The sequence below is a fragment of the Phyllobates terribilis genome, unplaced genomic scaffold (genome assembly GCF_046119375.1).
Source record: "Phyllobates terribilis strain yellow unplaced genomic scaffold, ASM4611937v1 Scaffold_1__5_contigs__length_1240528914, whole genome shotgun sequence".
Classification (NCBI taxonomy): Eukaryota; Metazoa; Chordata; class Amphibia; order Anura; family Dendrobatidae; genus Phyllobates; species Phyllobates terribilis.
Window position 1 is genome coordinate 612,884,487 of NW_027362761.1, and position 18,068 is coordinate 612,902,554.

Consider the following 18,068-nt stretch of genomic DNA (forward strand, 5'->3'; position numbering starts at 1 on the left):
GATCATGCGCAATGCGCGATCAAAGTAACTTCTCCCTGTGCAGTGCTAACACGCAGCATAGCATAGGGAGCATCTGCATCTCTATGCTATGCAAGTGATCAGCCTATAAAAAATCAAAGTCCCATAGTGGGACAAAGTGTAAAAGTAAAAAATAAATAAATTGTAAAAATATAAGAAAAAAAAATGAAAGAAATAATCCCCCCCAAAAAAACCTGTACCCGTAATATTTATTTATTATGAAAAAAACAACAATAAAAGTACACATATTTGGTATCCCCGCATCCCGAATGACCGGACCTATAAAACTGTCCCACCAGTTAACCCCTTTAGTGAACACGATAAAAAAATAAAAAACGAAGCAAAAAACAATGCTTTATCATCATACCGCCAAACAATAAATGGAATAAAACGTGATGAAAAAGATGAATGAAAATAAAAATGGTACCGCTGAAAACGTCATCTTGTCCCGCAAAAAAAACAAGCCGCCATACAGCTCCATCAGCCGAAAAATAAAAAAGTTATAGCTCTCAGAATAAAGCGATACAAAAAAAATTTTTTTCTATAGAATAGTTTTTATTGCGTAAAAGCGCCAAAATATAGAAAAACGATATAAATGTGGCATCGCTGTAAAAGTAGTGACCCGAAGAATAAAGCTGCCTTATCAATTTTACCACACGCGGCATAAAAAAAAAAATCAGGAATTGTTGGTTTTTGTTCATTCTGCCTCCCAAAAATCAGAATAGAAAGAGATCAAAAAATGTCACGTGCCTGAAAATGGTGTGGCACCCCAGGGGTCTGGTTACCACCGTAATAGAAATATTATGTCTAAGAGTAAGTGGGAGGTTTCTCTGGTCAGGAGTCCTAAGCATGCAACACGGCCCACCCAGACCTGGGAGGCGAGGAATCTGCCCTTATAAACTGGGTCTGGGGCTGGATTAAGAGAGACAGAGCCTGCAGAACAAGCAGAGCAGTCAGAGCCTGGAGTGAAGTTCCAGACACAGGGAGAGTTACAACAGGAGCTCTGTAGGAGCAGGAGCGAGTGCCAGAGGCTGGAAGCTAGAAAGCTCGCCTTGGCTGAAGACACTAAACCCGGACACGGAGTCCGAGGCTGTGGGGACATCCAGGTCCAGCAGCAGAATCCAACCGGCAGGGGATTCCATGTCCTCTGGCCATAGAAACCTGAAGGCACGGTCACAAGCAAGGGACCAGCACCGCCATCGTGAAGCGGAGGCTAACGGAAGGCCCCAAGTCACCGGCCATACGGGTGAGCACCACACGGTATACTCAGGGACGTGGGCTACTTCTACCCGCATAGAGCAAGGTAGCCAGGAAAGAGTGCAGATAGTCGGGGAGGCCTACAACTCCACCTGGCCAGGGGAGATCCTGCTTGCTCAGACTGACCAGGCCCCTACTGCTAACCAGTACTCCCGGGAGGGTCTGCTTTATACCATCAGTAAAGACCCTAAACTGCACCACACGTCTCTGTGTTTCATTGTCGCACCAGCACCATTACTACTGGGACACTCACACCATCACTCCCATCATCTCACATTAGCTGCCCTGAGGCAATACTTCTCCCGTGGGGAGTTATCCCATACTCGGCTGCGCAAATTACATCAACCTCAGCGGTCTGCAGCGCAGCGGCGGTCCCCACTGACCGCAATCCACGGGTGGCGTAGTCGGACATTGTTATTACTTAACCCCTTAATAACATTTGACGTACTAATACGCGTCTGTGCCCTGGGACTTAAGACCCAGACCCGTATTAGTACGTCATCGCGCGCACACAGGCTGTGCGGGCGCGATCGCCGCCGGGTGTCAGCTGATTGTCACAGCTGACACCCGGTACTATGTGCAGGGAGCGGTCCTGCACCGCTCCCAGCACATCAACCCCCGCTATGCTGCGATCGAAGTCGATCGAAATCGATCGCGGCATTGCGGGGGCAAGGGGAGGTGATCGGCGATACTCACCTCCTCTTCCGGCTTCCAGCGCAGTCTGCAGCGGCTTCCCGGGTGTTGCCATGACGACCCGATGTCGTCATGACAACATCCGGGTCACCAGAGAGCAGGAAGATAGCTTGGACATGCGCAGTGCATCTCCAAGCAATCTTCACACTGTACTCTTCTGACAGCCTGCATGGCATAGGGATGGTGCTCCATTCCTATGCCATGCAGGCGATCAGAAAAAAAAAAGTGAAAGTCCCAGAGTGGGACAAAGTAATAAAGTGTACAAACTGTCTGAAAGTGGAAAAAAAAAAAAAAAAAAAGTGCAAAAATATTATAAAAAAATAAAAAAAATAATACACCAAAAATAAAAATATAATGTACCCATCAATAAATATTATTATAAAAAAAATAAAAAAAAAAACAATAAAAGTACGCATATTTGGTATCGCCGCGTCCGGAACAACCTGACCTATAAAACTGTCCCACTAGTTAACCCCTTCAGTGAACACGGTAAAAAAAAAAAAAACGAAGCAAAAAACAATGCTTTATCACTATACCGCCAAACAAAAAGTGGAATAACACGCGATCAAAAAGACGCATATAAATAAAAATGATACCGCTGAAAACGTCATCTCGTCCCGCAAAAAACAAGCCGCCATACAGCTCCATCAGCCGAAAAATAAAAAAGTTATAGCTCTCAGAATAAAGCAATGCTAAAAAATATTTTTTTCTATAAAATAGCTTTTATTGTGTATGAGCGCCAAAACATAGAAAAATGATACAAATGTGGTACCGCTGTAAACGTACTGACCCGAAGAATAAAGCTGCCTTATCAATTTTACCACACGCGGAACAGAATAAAAAAAAAAAAAAAAAAAACAATTCCTGAATTGTTGGTTTTTGTTTATTCTGCCTCCCAAAAATCGGAATTGAAAGCGATCAAAAAATGTCACGTGCCTGAAAATGGCACCAATAACAACGTCAAGTCATCCCGCAAAAAACAAGCCGTCAAATGACTGTCTGCCAAAATCTGGAAAAATTATAGCTCTCAAAATATGTCGATGCAAAAACTAGATTTTACAAAAAATGCGTCTTTTAGTGTGTGACAGCTGTCAGTCATAAAAACCCCATATGATTCTGGCATTGCTGTAATCACACCGACCCGAAGAATAAAGTCGTCTAATCACTTATACCGCACAAGGAACGGCGTCAAAAATAAACTCTTGGGTTAGGATTGGGCTAGGGTTAGGGCTGGGTTTGGGGCTAGGGTTGTGCTAGGGCTAGGGCTGGGGTTGGGATTTTTTTCAAAAGTAAGAAAAAAAGATGACGATACGGTGACTAGTGTTGAGAGCAAGTGCTCGCTACTTGAGTTTGCATCGGGTGCTCTGGTATGCAAATTGTCGGCTCAAATTGTTAGCAATATCATGTTGCATTTGGAGAGTCCCTGTGTGCCCAAACATTGGAGCTCCCCCACAAGTGACCCCATTTTGGAAACTAGACCCCCCAAGGCACCTATCTAGATTCATAGTGAGCACTTGGAACCCCAGGTGCTTCACAAATTGATTCATAAAAATGAAAAAGTGTTTTTTTTTTCACTTTTTCATTTTTATGAATCAATTTGTGAAGCACCTGGGGGTTCCAAGTGCTCACTATGCATCTAGAAAGGTGCCTTGGGGGGTCTAGTTTCCAAAATGGGGTCACTTGTGGGGGAGCTCCAAAGTTTGGGCACACAGGGACTCTCCAAACGTGACATGGTGTCCGCTAATTATTCAAGTAAATTTTACAATCAAAAAGTCAAATGGCGCTCCTTCCCTCCCGAGCCCTGCCGTGCACCCAAACAGTGTTTTTTCCCCACATATGGGGTATCTGTGTGCCCAGGGGAAATTGCACAACACATTTTGGGGTCCATTTTTTCCTGTTACCCCTGTGAAAATAAAAAAAATTGGGTCTAAAGTAACATTTTTGTGAAAAAAGTTAAATGTTCATTTTTTTCTTCCACATTCAAAAAATTCCTGTGAAGCACCTGAAGGGTTAATAAAGTTCTTGAATGTGGTTTTGAGCACCTTGAGGGGTGCAGTTTTTAGAATGGTGTCACTTTTGGGTATTTTCTGTCATAAAGACCTCTCAAAGTGACTTCAAATATGATGTGGTCCCTAAAAAAATGGTTTTATAAATTTTGTTGGAAAAATGAGAAATCGCTGGTCAACTTTTAACCCTTATAGCTCCCTAACAAAAAAAAATTTTGGTTCCAAAATTGTGCTGATGTAAAGTGGACATGTGGGAAATGTTATTTATTAACTATTTGTGTGACACATCTCTCTGATTTAAGGGCATAAAAATTCAAAGTTTGAACATTGTGACATTTTCTAACTTTCGCCAAATTTCCAATTTTTTCACAAATAAACGCAAGTGATATCGAAGAAACTTTTTGTATTGAAGAACTGAAATAAATGAACTTTCTGATATTCTAATTTAGTGAGATGCACCTGTATGATCTTCCGCCGGTGTCTCCGCTGTTGCATTCTGGTATCAGCTCGTCCTTATAGACAGTGCAGGGGGCAGAGACCTGAACAATCTCCATCCGGGCACCGCTGACTCCACACTGGAGGAGACTCTGACAGGAGCAGCCGCGACCAACAGGGGCCAGAACAAGGAGGAGGAGTCTGCAGCACTGAGGGGAGGAGCTGGGGAACGTCACCATTGTCACATGACCGGATCGTCACCACAAGTCCTTCACCACTTCTCTCCAGAGCTCCTCCCCCTGATCACATGCCGGTGACGTCACCACAGGGCCTTCACCACTTCTCTCCTGAGCTCCGCCCCCTGATCACATGGCGGTGACGTCACCACAGGTCCTTCACCACTTCTCTCCTGAGCTCCGCCCCCTGATCACATGGCGGTGACGTCACCGCAGGGCCTTCACCACTTCTCTCCTGAGCTCCTCCCCCTGATCACATGGCGGTGACGTCACCACAGGGCCTTCACCACTTCTCTCCTGAGCTCCTCCCCCTGATCACATGGCGGTGACGTCACCACAGGTCCTTCACCACTTCTCTCCTGAGCTCCGCCCCCTGATCACATGGCGGTGACGTCACCACAGGTCCTCCCGCTCTCAGTGCAGCAGCTCCGTCCTGGGTGTGCGCAGCTCTTGCTCTCTGGTATCAGCCAGCAGCAGGTTTCCGCTTCCCGCCATTCCGGTGAGATTACAGGGAGGGTTTGTGGTGAATCTGTGAGAGGAGAGTGTGGGGTGAGATCAGAGCTGTTCCTGTGGAGGCTCCTGCTCCATGTGACTGCGGCTCCTCAGTGTTGTATGGGGGATGTGCAGCGGCTCCTCCTCACCTCACCGCCCCCGCTGGAGGTGGAGTTACCACGGTGACCGTCCCCCGCTGGAGGTGGAGTTACCACGGTGACCGTCCCCCGCTGGAGGTGGAGTTACCACGTGACCGTCCCCCGCTGGAGGTGGAGTTACCACGGTGACCGTCCCCCGCTGGAGGTGGAGTTACCACGGTGACCGTCCCCCGCTGGAGGTGGAGTTACCACGGTGACCGTCCCCCGCTGGAGGTGTAGTTACCACGGTGACCGCCCCCCGCTGGAGGTGGAGTTACCACGGTGACCGCCCCCCGCTGGAGGTGGAGTTACCACGGTGACCGTCCCCCGCTGGAGGTGGAGTTACCACGGTGACCGTCCCCCGCTGGAGGTGGAGTTACCACGGTGACCATCCCCCACTGGAGGTGTAGTTACCACGGTGACAACCCCCGCTGGAGGTGTAGTTACCATGGTGACCGTCCTCCTCTGGAGGTGTAGTTACCACGGTGACCGTCCTCCTCCTACGAGTCTGATAATGAGCGGTCAGGTCGGTGGAGGAGGTCGCGGTGGAGTTTGTGGCTTTTCCTCCAGATTCTTCCTGATAAATGTCGGATATTTGGGGCAGAATTCAGTGATTGTCGTTATATCGTCCCCTGTGATCTCCATCTTCTCCTTTATCATGAAGACGCCGGCAGGACGAGATCCCTCCAGCTGATCCAGTGTTCATCCCTCCTTCTCCTGAATGACCCCGAGGATGGACGAGGACGAGACCACCAGAAGATTATTACACTTCACCCTGGAGATCATCTCCCTGCTGAGCGGAGAGGTAACTCCTCTACATTTCTATCAGCTTTATTGTGTTATGTAACAAGTCCGACATCGGGAAGAGGAAATCCAGAAGAGGAAGAGAAGGATTCTTTACTGTAAGAGCAGTGATTGTGTGCAGCTCTCTGCCAGGAGGAGTTGTCATGGGGATTCCCTATAAGAGCTGTAGAGGGGCCTGGATGTCTGTCCTGAGTGTAATAATATTCCAGGTTATGGCCCCAGATTACTGGAGACGGTTATTGATCCCGGGATTTCTACTGATTGTCAGATCTGGAGTCGGGAAGGAATTCTTCTCCCTAAGTGTCTCTCTCCATACACAGGATTACACAATAGTGAGGAAGACACCGGGGCAGGGTGTGACTCCCATCATCCATCTCCAGGAGTCAGGAGGGCGGAGCCCGGGCCCCATCACAGAGCCTCCCCCGCACCCCCCGATACATGAGAGGAAGAAGAAGAAGATCCTAGAGCTCAGCAACAAGATGATTGAGCTGCTGAGCGGAGAGGTGACTGCTGGGACATTATACAGGACAGCACTGGAGGATTCTGGGTGATGACCGGAGAGGTGACTGCTGGGACATTATACAGGACAGCACTGGAGGATTCTGGGTGATGAGCGGAGAGGTGACTGCTGAGACATTATACAGGACAGCACTGGAGGATTCTGGGTGATGAGCGGAGAGGTGACTGCTGGGACATTATACAGGATGGCACTGGAGGATTCTGGGTGATGACCGGAGAGGTGACTGCTGGGACATTATACAGGACAGCACTGGAGAATTCTGGGTGATGAGCAGAGAGGTGACTGCTGGGACATTATACAGGACGGCACTGGAGGATTCTGGGTGATGACTGGAGAGGTGACTGCTGGGACATTATACAGGACAGCACTGGAGGATTCTGGGTGATGAGCGGAGAGGTGACTGCTGAGACATTATACAGGACAGCACTGGAGGATTCTGGGTGATGAGCGGAGAGGTGACTGCTGGGACATTATACAGGATGGCACTGGAGGATTCTGGGTGATGACCGGAGAGGTGACTGCTGGGACATTATACAGGACAGCACTGGAGAATTCTGGGTGATGAGCAGAGAGGTGACTGCTGGGACATTATACAGGACGGCACTGATTATACAGGATGGCACTGATTATACAGGACAGCACTGGAGGATTCTGGGTGATGACCGGAGAGGTGACTGCTGGGACATTATACAGGACAGCACTGGAGGATTCTGGGTGATGACTGGAGAGGTGACTGCTGGGACATTATACAGGACAGTACTGGAGGATTCTGGGTGATGACCGGAGAGGTGACTGCTGGGACATTATACAGGACGGCACTGGAGGATTCTGGGGGATGACCGGAGGGGTGACTGCTGGGACATTATACAGGACAGCACTGGAGGATTCTGGGTGATGAGCGGAGAGGTGACTGCTGGGACATTATACAGGACAGCACTGGAGGATTCTGGGTGATGAGCGGAGAGGTGACTGTTGGGACATTATACAGAACAGCACTGGAGGATTCTGGGTGATGAGCGGAGAGGTGACTGCTGGGACTTTATACAGGACAGCACTGGAGGATTCTGGGTGATGACCGGAGAGGTCACTGCTGGGACATTATACAGGACAGCACTGGAGGATTCTGGGTGATGAGCGGAGAGGTGACTGCTGGGACATTATACAGGACAGCACTGGAGGATTCTGGGTGATGAGCGGAGAGGTGACTGCTGGGACATTATACAGGACAGCACTGGAGGATTCTGGGTGATGAGTGGAGAGGTGACTGCTGGGACATTATACAGGACAGCACTGGAGGATTCTGGGTGATGACGGTGTTGTTGTTGTCAGGTTCCTATAAGGTGTCAGGATGTCGCTGTCTATCTCTCCATGGAGGAGTGGGAGTATCTAGAAGGACACCAGGATCGGTACCAGGAGGTGATGATGGAGGAGTTCCTGCCTCTGACATCACCAGGTGAGAGGAGACTCTTGTTGGCTCCGGTGGATGTGATGACGTCTCTCGGCCTCGTCCTATAATAGATGATTTTTCTCCAGACTTGCTCTGGTTTTCTCTACATTTTCTCACAGCTTTCATTCCCTGATTCTTCTCTTCTGATCTGTGAGTCGCGGTTTCTCCGCTGTCGTCTCCATCAGTCTTGAGTCTTTGTCCTCGGTGGCTTCTTTCAGAATCTTTCACCTTCCTTAGAGCATCGGTCACATTTTGTCTGCAGATGTCCCAGCGCTTCTGTCTGTTCTCTCCTGTGAGATCTTTCGGTACCTGAGTCTGTCGTGGATTGTTATTCAGCAGAGTCGGGGTTAATTTACTGATGATTTTCCCGCTAATCCGCTGTCACTCGTCCGTCCCTCAGAATCGGTGCAGGCTCAATGTTGTCATCAGTCGTGGTCGGGCGTCCGGCTCCTCCCTCTTGGCTGACACTTGTGTGACCTTCCTTGGTCTCCTCCGTTCATTCTTCTTCTTTGTGACAAATCACTTTCTTCGTACTGAGCACAAAGTCCTGGATAAATATCGGCACCGGACCGTCCCTCAGACCCCGAAACACGAGTCCTGACATGAAGATGGAGCGTGGTGGAACCGATCACCCCCCAGAGCCGGACATGGAGGCTCCAGCAGTTCTCGGCCCCCGCGTCTATTCACCACTCGCTCTGCAGGCGGAGAAGCTCAGAACTTTCCGCACTGGAGGAGAAGGTCGGATCACCGCGCGCTCCTCTCTATAGGGGGAATGTTTCCCCTGGAGGAGAGGGGTGATTCTTAGTGCGGAAAGTTATAAGCCATGCAATGCAACATGGGAAATAAGATATGCAAATTTCCTCTTCCCAGATGCAGAAAGAGGGATCTCCAGCACCACCTATATGAGGCTACAGTCCTTGGAGTCAATAGCAATGTTTCAACCCCATCCCGATGAACAAATTTCCATTTTTGCATTCTTTTTTCTTTCCTTCATCTATAAGCCGGAACATTTTATTTTTCAACCCACAGACGTTTGAGGTCTTGTGTTTTTTCTTTTTTGTTTGAGGTTTTTTAGAATATATTTCACTGGTTAAATATCCAGAACTTTCCCTGAGACCCCTCACTTTATCTTCCGTTATCGGCGCTGTGTGACGGCTTCTCTTTTGGGTTTTTGGGGAGGTGCTTTTGATGTTTTTTTTCTTATGGCATATTTACCATATGGGATAAATCCTGACGTGACAATGCCAAATATGTTTATTATTTATTTATTTTTTTGTTCTCATTTTGAGAAACAAAGCAAAAATAATGGGGACTTCAACCTGAGATCCTATATACAGTGCCTACAAGTAGTATTCAACCCCCTGCAGATTTAGCTGGTTTGATAAGATGCAAATAAGTTAGAGCCTTCAAACTGCAAACGAGAGTAGGTTTTATGAACAGAAGCATAAATCTTACAAACCAAAAAGTTATGTTGCTCAGTTGAATTGTATTAAATTTTAAACATAAAAGTGTGGGTCAATTATTATACAACCCCTATGTTTAATATTTTGTGGAATAACCCTTGTTTGCAATTACAGCTAATAATCGTCTTTTATAAGACCTGATCAGGCCGGCACAGGTCTGTGGAGTTATCTTGGCCCACTCCTCCATGCAGATCTTCTCCAAGTTATCTAGGTTCTTTGGGTGTCTCATGTGGACTTTATTCTTGAGCTCCTTCCACAAGTTTTCAATTGGGTTAAGGTCAGGAGACTGACTAGGCCACTCCAACACCTTGACTTTTTCCCTCTTGAACCAGGCCTTGGTTTTCTTGGCTGTGTGCTTTGGGTCGTTGTCTTGTTGGAAGATGAAATTACGACCCATCTTAAGATCCTTGATGGAGGAGCGGAGGTTCTTGGCCAAAATCTCCAGGTAGGCTGTGCTATCCATCTTCCCATGGATGCGGACCAGATGGCCAGGCCCCTTGGCTGAGAAACAGCCCCACAGCATGATGCTGCCACCACCATGCTTGACTGTAGGGATGGTATTCTTGGGGTCGTATGCAGTGCCATCCAGTCTCCAAACGTCACGTGTGTGGTTGGCACCAAAGATCTCGATCTTGGTCTCATCAGACCATAGAACCTTGAACCAGTCTGTCTCAGAGTCCTCCAAGTGATCATGAGCAAACTGTAGACGAGCCTTGACATGACGCTTTGAAAGTAAAGGTACCATACAGGCTCGTCTGGAACGGAGACCATTGCGGTGGAGTACGTTACTTATGGTATTGACTGAAACCAATGTCCCCACTGCCATGAGATCTTCCCGGAGCTCCTTCCTTGTTGTCCTTGGGTTAGCCTTGACTCTTCGGACAAGCCTGGCCTCGGCACGGGAGGACACTTTCAAAGGCTGTCCAGGCCGTGGAAGGCTAACAGTAGTTCCATAAGCCTTCCACTTGCGGATGATGTTCCCAACAGTGGAGACAGGTAGGCCCAACTCCTTGGAAAGGGTTTTGTACCCCTTGCCAGCCTTGTGACCCTCCACGATCTTGTCTCTGATGGCCTTGGAATGCTGTTCACAAGTTTGGGGAGGGTCTTAAATAGTCAGAAAAGGCTGGCAAAAGAGATCTTTAATCCACACATGTGAAGCTCATTATTCTTGGTGCCTGAACTACTTCTTAATACTTTAGGGGGACCAAACAGAATTCTTGTGGTTTGAGGGGTTGAATAATAAATGACACTCTGAATTAACTTTTAACGTTTTAAAAAAAAAAAAAAATTTGCTGCAGTGCATTTCCCACTTCCAGGCTGATCTACAGTACAAATGTCACAATGCCAAGTTAATTCCGCATGTGTCAACCAGCTAAATCTGCAGGGGATTGAATACTACTTGTAGGCACTGTATACCAGGCTTCATAGGAAACCTTGGTGGCAGAGACTGGGGTCTTCTGCAGGCCCCTGGCTATCATGGCAACCCGTTGTTGGGACTCTGCAATCAGAAATGGAACACCCAACAACATAAAGGGAACCTTTCATGTATAAAAAATCACTATTATCCTACAGATCTGGGGTTAACCTGCAGGTTAGTAAGGTTTGGACCCCACCCAGCGCCTGCACCCAGAGCCCCGCTGCCAGGAGGAAATTAACTTTATTTACTTGACAGTGTTCGGCTTCCAGTCATAGAGGTGTGGCCGGCGCGGTATCTGTGTCCGCTCAGTATATAGTGAACAGTGGCTAAATCAGTGCACTGGTAATGACTTACAGCCGGCTCTCACGCTGAGCTGGCTGTCAGTCAGTGCCAGGGGAGCGGTAACAGCCGCCGCTCTGTATTCACTGAGCAGTGACTGTAGCTGTGACGGCCAAAAGTCTATGACTGGAAGCCAAACGATGCTGAGTTCTTTTCCTCCCGGCAGCAGAGCTCTCAGTGCGGGCGCCGGGCAGGCGCAATGTGCTATTAACCTGCAGATAAAGCAAATATTTGCAGGTTAATGGCTTTATTTTACATGACAGGTTGCCATTAAAAGGCGCTGTCAGCAGCAGCGAAGTGGTTAAATGGCAGCAATTAGAGAACACTCCAAAGACGCGCGCCTGGCATCCTCCATGCATGAGCACCAGATATCAGGAAGGGGATAAACAGCCTTATAACATGCCGTCAGAATGTGCGGGACGGGGTGTTCTCGCCTCAAGGGCTCCACGACAGCAAAATGTCAGGCGGTCCGCTCTATAAGTGGGATGATGACGCAGGTGTTGGCCCTGCAGGGACATCGGGCAGCACAAGGGTAATCATAATAAGTGTAAGTCTCCCTTAAAGGGATGTTTGTTCAGAAGAATATGTATTATGGAGCTTTTCTGTGGAATCTGACCAATCTCTCCTTGGCTCCCCGTGTGCATCAGTAAGCCCCCATGACCCCGGTGCCGGCTCTCTAGTTGTCCTTTCTACACATTGATAGGCACTAACCGCTGCGTACCCGGTGCTCCACACAACACCGTCCTTCCGGGTACGGTGACATCATCCGTCAGCCGTACATGTGCCCTTTTTCCCTCCTTCAGAGACAAACGCAGAACTTTCCGCGCACTTGCTGCCTATTTTAGTGTTTATATCGAGGCGGATGTGGAGATTTCTCTCTATTTAAAGAAGAATAAGAAAGCGGTAACCCGTCTTTTAATAGGAGGACGGCAGGTTCTCTCCTCTTAGTGATCCCAGAGGATCCTGTCCAGGAGGGCGGCCGTGTCCTCATGGTGACATCATGAGCTCTCAAAATACAATCACTGGTAAATGGTCACCGTCCTTCCCCCAATCTCCATACAGTGAATTAGGAAAGGAACCGATGGATAGAAATGTGGAGCTTTCTCCAGCTCCTCTGTGGTTCCATCCCTGGTGGAGACGAGACTTGGAGAAGTTGTGTTTCTTAGTACGGCTCCTTCATCTGACTGACGAGGGTCTTCTCTGTCCCTCTCCTCAGGGTCCTCATCCTCCGAGTGCAGAGCAGAGAGCATTAGGCTTTGTCTTCGCTAATTGCGTATTTCTTATTCCGTCTCAGGATTATCGTCTCCGGGGTAAAATCTCTATTCAGTTAGGAAACATTGTTCCATCACTGAGATCGGAGGTGACGGCCGCTACTGATAAGATTCTGTGTAGGGGGAGGGGAGAGGAGGGCGGGGCTAGAGGCAGAGCTCCTCCCATCTACATGGACTCTGACCAGTAGTGACTGTCCTCTCCTATCTCAGTAATGGGAAAGTCTTCTCATAGCGCCCCCTGCCCCAGCTCTGCCCCAGGTAACTGACGCACAATCATGCAACCATAAAAAGGTATTAAAGAGGACAAAATCAATCTTTTAAATACATTTTATTAATTAATTGAATCATGTATAAAACCAACATAAAACAAGGATAGATTAAAATAAAAAAAAAATAATAAAAAGTAGCTCAAGAGGGGGAAGCGATATGCCCACTGCAGAGAATCAATACTCCTGCCAGAAAATCAGTATGCGAGTATCACATTTGAATAATTATAATATCCGAGTTAGTCCATATATATCTGCTTTGCCAATGATGTTATATATATGAATCTTCTATATCATTAATGTCCTAATAATCAACAATTAATATATTTTAATTAATCAGTTATACGAAAATAGATGCTACAGGGAAATTATAATGAAATCCACATATATTTAAAGTGCTAGTGCTATCAAAGGACTTAGAGATTTAGGGACACGGCGTTGGAGTGGTGGGAGGCGGTTGTGGTATGTCCGCACTTAATTTTGTTCCCTATTGACATTTATTATCATGTCTTGTAATCATGTGTCTGTATATTCTAGATTGGATTCATAATTTATTCAAATTATTCTTTCAGGGATTTTAAATCTCATGAGTCCTTTGATTGCACTAGCACTTTAGATATATGTGGATTTCGTTATAATTGCCATGTGTCTTCTATTTTCGTATAATTCTGATTAATGAAAATATATTGTTAATTATTGTGACATTAATGATATAGAAGAATATACGTAACATCATTGGCGAAGCAGATATATATGAACAAACTCTGATATTATAATTCAGATGTAATACTCGCATACTGATTTTCTGGCAGGAGTATTATCTGCAGTGGGCATATCCCTTCCCCCTCTTAAGCTACTTTTTATTATTTTCTGTATTTTTATTTTTGTATTTTAATATGTTCTTGATTAATGTTGGTTCTATATATGATTCAATGAATTAATAAAGTTTTAAAAGATTGATTTTGCCCTCTTTTAATACCTTTTTTGGTTGCATCTTTCAGTTTTGGTATTTTGGACTTATGGTTGGTTTATTGTTAGTATTTCCTTCTGTTTTGTTGGATTTAAACTGACGCACAATCACCTGCCGTCCATGTGATGTAAATGAAAATGTGATTCATTAGAAGAGGCCATCTTCTCCTGCTCCATGATCCACTTCTCATACTCCCCTGCCCATTACAAGCACTTTTACTGGTGGACAGGGGGGAGCATGGGCACTCTTTCCATCGAGCATTAACTATTTCAGTACTTTGTGCTAGTTTTTTTTTTTCCATGGACCACGGTGCATACTGGGTAAACCAGTACACTTTTCAGAAACGCTGACCTAGTTGCCTTGACATACATTTGACCATTTTTCCTGCTTCCAGCACATGAACTTTAAAGAGGACTTGTCACTTGCTCCTAAAATTTAGTTAAATACCTTGTAAAAGCCCTGAGCTCCACTGATTCTTCCGCTGTTTTCCGTTTTGCACTGCGTTACTCTTTTGCAGAGATATTCAGATTTGTTACTTGTGGAGTGCACCATGTGAAATCTCTACTTTGCAGTCCAGTTGGGCTTTCTTCAGTGTCTTCACTGGGGACATTCGCTTTCACCCCTCCCAGATTCTGCTAATCACAGCTCGGTATCTTATCTAGCAGTCTGAGGGAAGACTGAGTGAAAGCACATGTCTGTCACGGGTGTATCAGGTTTGACAGACAGTTGTTCTGGATCCGGCTGTAGAAGGTCGCTGCTCTTTGCTTTGAAGACACTTTCTTGATCCTTTCATCTCTGTAGTGTAGTGGTATCCTCTCGCAAGGACCCAGCAGTGACCTCCACCTTCTGCCGCTAATTGACACACCCTTGCTTGATATTTAAAAAACCTCAGTGTCTCCAGAGAGTCACCGGTGATAGAACCATTTTCCCCTGCTCAGGCCTGGAGTACTAGCAGTCGGCTAGTTTCTTCTTGGAGTTTCTTGGTGGATTATTCTCGTCTTATCTCTGGTGTCTTCTCAAGGTAAGTGTATCCCCTTGTCTGCTTTCCTTGTTTGTCTTTAGTTGCAGTGAGAACTGTATAGTGCTCACCCCTTCCCATCCCTACCTAGGGCCTAGCTCTAGGGACAGTTAAGGATTAGGTATCCTGCTCGGCAATAGGTGCGGAACCTATTTAGGGATGGTAGGGGAGTCACTTTGTTGTAAAATCTGCCTAGGGGTCTCCACTCTCCCTTTCCCTAGTTGTTGGGCTTTCCCCTTTTCCCATCGTCATACACTTGGTCCTTCCCTTATCTAGCGTGACAATGTCCCCGGAGACCACTGAAACATGCAGATATTCCAAATAGTGCGCTCTAGGAGGAACAAACGTAAATATCTCTGCAACGTAGTGACGCAGCGTGGAACAGAAAAGAGCGGTAGAATCGTCCGAGCTCATGGATTCTTACAAAGTGTTTAACCACATTTTTTTTTGTTTTCTAGCAAGTGACAGGTTCTCTTTAAAGGCAGCCTGTAATTAGGATTTACAGTGGCTTGCAAAAGTATTCACCCCCATTTGCTTTTTATTTCTTTTTTTACCTCACAATCTGTTTTTAAATATTTTTGTAATTATTATTTATTTATATAGAGCCATTGATTCCATGGTGCTGTACATGAGAAGGGGTTACATACCAGATACAGATATCACTTACAGTAAAGAACTAACAATGATAGACGTTTACAGAGGGAGGAGGACCTGCCCCTGGGGGCTTACATTCTACAGATACATTGTATATTATTATTATTTATATAGCGCCATTGATTCCATGGTGCTGTACATGAGAAGGGGTTACATACCAGATACAGATATCACTTACAGTAAAGAACTAACAATGATAGACGGGTACAGAGGGAGGAGGACCCTGCCCCTGGGGGCTTACATTCTACAGATACATTGTATATTATTATTATTTATATAGCACCATTGATTCCATGGTGCTGTACATGAGAAGGGGTTACATACCAGATACAGATATCACTTACAGTAACTAACAATGATAGACGGGTACAGAGGGAGGAGGACCCTGCCCCTGTGGGCTTACATTCTACAGATACATTGTATATTATTTATATAGCACCATTGATGCCATGGTGCTGTACATGAGAAGGGATTACATACCAGATACAGATATCACTTACAGTAACTAACAATGATAGACGGGTACAGAGGGAGGAGGACCCTGCCCCTGTGGGCTTACATTCTACAGATACATTGTATATTATTATTATTTATATAGTTCCATTGATTCCATGGTGCTGTACATGAGAAGGGGTTACATACCAGATACAGATATCACTTACAGTAAAGAGCTAACAATGATAGACGGGTACAGAGGGAAGAGGACCCTGCCCCTGCGGGCTTACATGCTACAGATACATTGTATATTATTATTATTTATATAGTTCCATTGATTCCATGGTGCTGTACATGAGAAGGGGTTACATACCAGATACAGATATCACTTACAGTAAAGAACTAACAATGATAGACGGGTACAGAGGGAGGAGGACCCTGCCCCTGCGGGCTTACATTCTACAGATACATTGTATATTATTATTATTTATATAGCGCCATTGATTCCATGGTGCTGTACATGAGAAGGGGTTACATACCAGATACAGATATCACTTATAGTAAAGAACTAACAATGATAGACGGGTACAGAGGGAGGAGGACCCTGCCCCTGGGGGCTTACATTCTACAGATACATTGTATATTATTATTATTTATATAGCACCATTGATTCCATGGTGCTGTACATGAGAAGGGGTTACATGCAGGATACAGATATCACTTACAGTAAAGAACTAACAATGATAGACGGGTACAGAGGGAGGAGGACCCTGCCGCTGCAGGCTTACATTCTACAGATACATTGTATATTATTATTATTTATATAGCTCCATTGATGCCATGGTGCTGTACATGAGAAGAGGTTACATACCAGATACAGATATCACTTACAATAAAGAACTAACAATGATAGACGGGTACAGAGGGAGGAGGACCCTGCCCCTGCGGGCTTACATTCTACAGATACATTGTATATTATTATTATTTATATAGCTCCATTGATGCCATGGTGCTGTACATGAGAAGGGGTTACATAACAGATACAGATATCACTTACAGTAAAGAACTAACAATGATAGATGGGTACAGAGGGAGGAGGACCCTGCCCCTGCGGGCTTACATTCTACAGATACATTGTATATTATTATTATTTATATAGCACCATTGATGCCATGGTGCTGTACAAGAGAAGAGGTTACATACCAGATACAGATATCACTTACAGTAAAGAACTAACAATGATAGACGGGTACAGAGGGAGGAGGACCCTGCCCCTGGGGGCTTACATTCTACAGATACATTGTTTATTATTATTATTTATATAGCGCCATTGATTCCATGGTGCTGTACATGAGAAGGGGTTACATACCAGATACAGATATCACTTACAGTAAAGAACTAACAATGATAGACATTTACAGAGGGAGGAGGACCTGCCCCTGGGGGCTTACATTCTACAGATACATTGTATATTATTATTATTTATATAGCGCCATTGATTACATGGTGCTGTACATGAGAAGGGGTTACATACCAGATACAGATATCACTTACAGTAAAGAACTAACAATGATAGACGGGTACAGCGGGAGGAGGACCCTGCCCCTGCGGGCTTACATTCTACAGATACATTGTATATTATTATTATTTATATAGCGCCATTGATTCCATGGTGCTGTACATGAGAAAGGGTTACATACCAGATACAGATATCACTTACAGTAAAGAACTAACAATGATAGACGAGTACAGAGGGAGGAGGACCTGCCCCTGCGGGCTTACATTCTACAGATACATTGTATATTATTATTATTTATATAGCAACATTGATTCCATGGCGCTGTACATGAGAAGGGGTTACATACCAGATACAGATATCACTTACAGTAAAGAACTAACAATGATAGACGGGTACAGGGGGAGGAGGACCCTGCCCCTGGGGGCTTACATTCTACAGATACATTGTATATTATTATTATTTATATAGCTTCATTGATTCCATGGTGCTGTACATGAGAAGGGGTTACATACCAGATACAGATATCACTTACAGTAAAGAACTAACAATGATAGACGGGTACAGAGGGAGGATGACCCTACCCCTGGGGGCTTACATTCTACAGATACATTGTATATTATTATTATTTATATAGCTCCATTGATTCCATGATGCTGTACATGAGAAGGGGT

General features: G+C 45.7%; 3 protein-coding genes across 4 annotated transcripts in view; all 3 read left to right on the plus strand.

Moving 5' to 3' along the window:
* Positions 1 to 18,068, plus strand: part of LOC141272556 (uncharacterized) — a 639,831-nt gene that overhangs the window by 478,322 nt on the left and 143,441 nt on the right. The window lies entirely within an intron of this gene.
* The window catches only part of LOC141272500 (uncharacterized), a 312,347-nt gene that overhangs the window by 79,370 nt on the left and 214,909 nt on the right, over positions 1 to 18,068 (plus strand). The window lies entirely within an intron of this gene.
* Positions 5,014 to 18,068, plus strand: part of LOC141272485 (uncharacterized) — a 66,762-nt gene continuing 53,707 nt past the window's right edge. The window contains exons 1-2 of one of the 2 annotated variants that reach the window (XM_073683265.1): positions 5,014 to 5,144; positions 5,939 to 6,079. In XM_073683265.1, coding sequence (XP_073539366.1) covers positions 5,027 to 5,144; positions 5,939 to 6,079 — 259 coding nt within the window. In that variant the 5' untranslated portion in view covers positions 5,014 to 5,026. Of the gene's footprint in view, positions 5,145 to 5,938; positions 6,080 to 6,402; positions 6,582 to 7,927; positions 8,052 to 18,068 lie in introns of those variants that run through there. The other variant, XM_073683274.1, reaches the window with a different exon arrangement.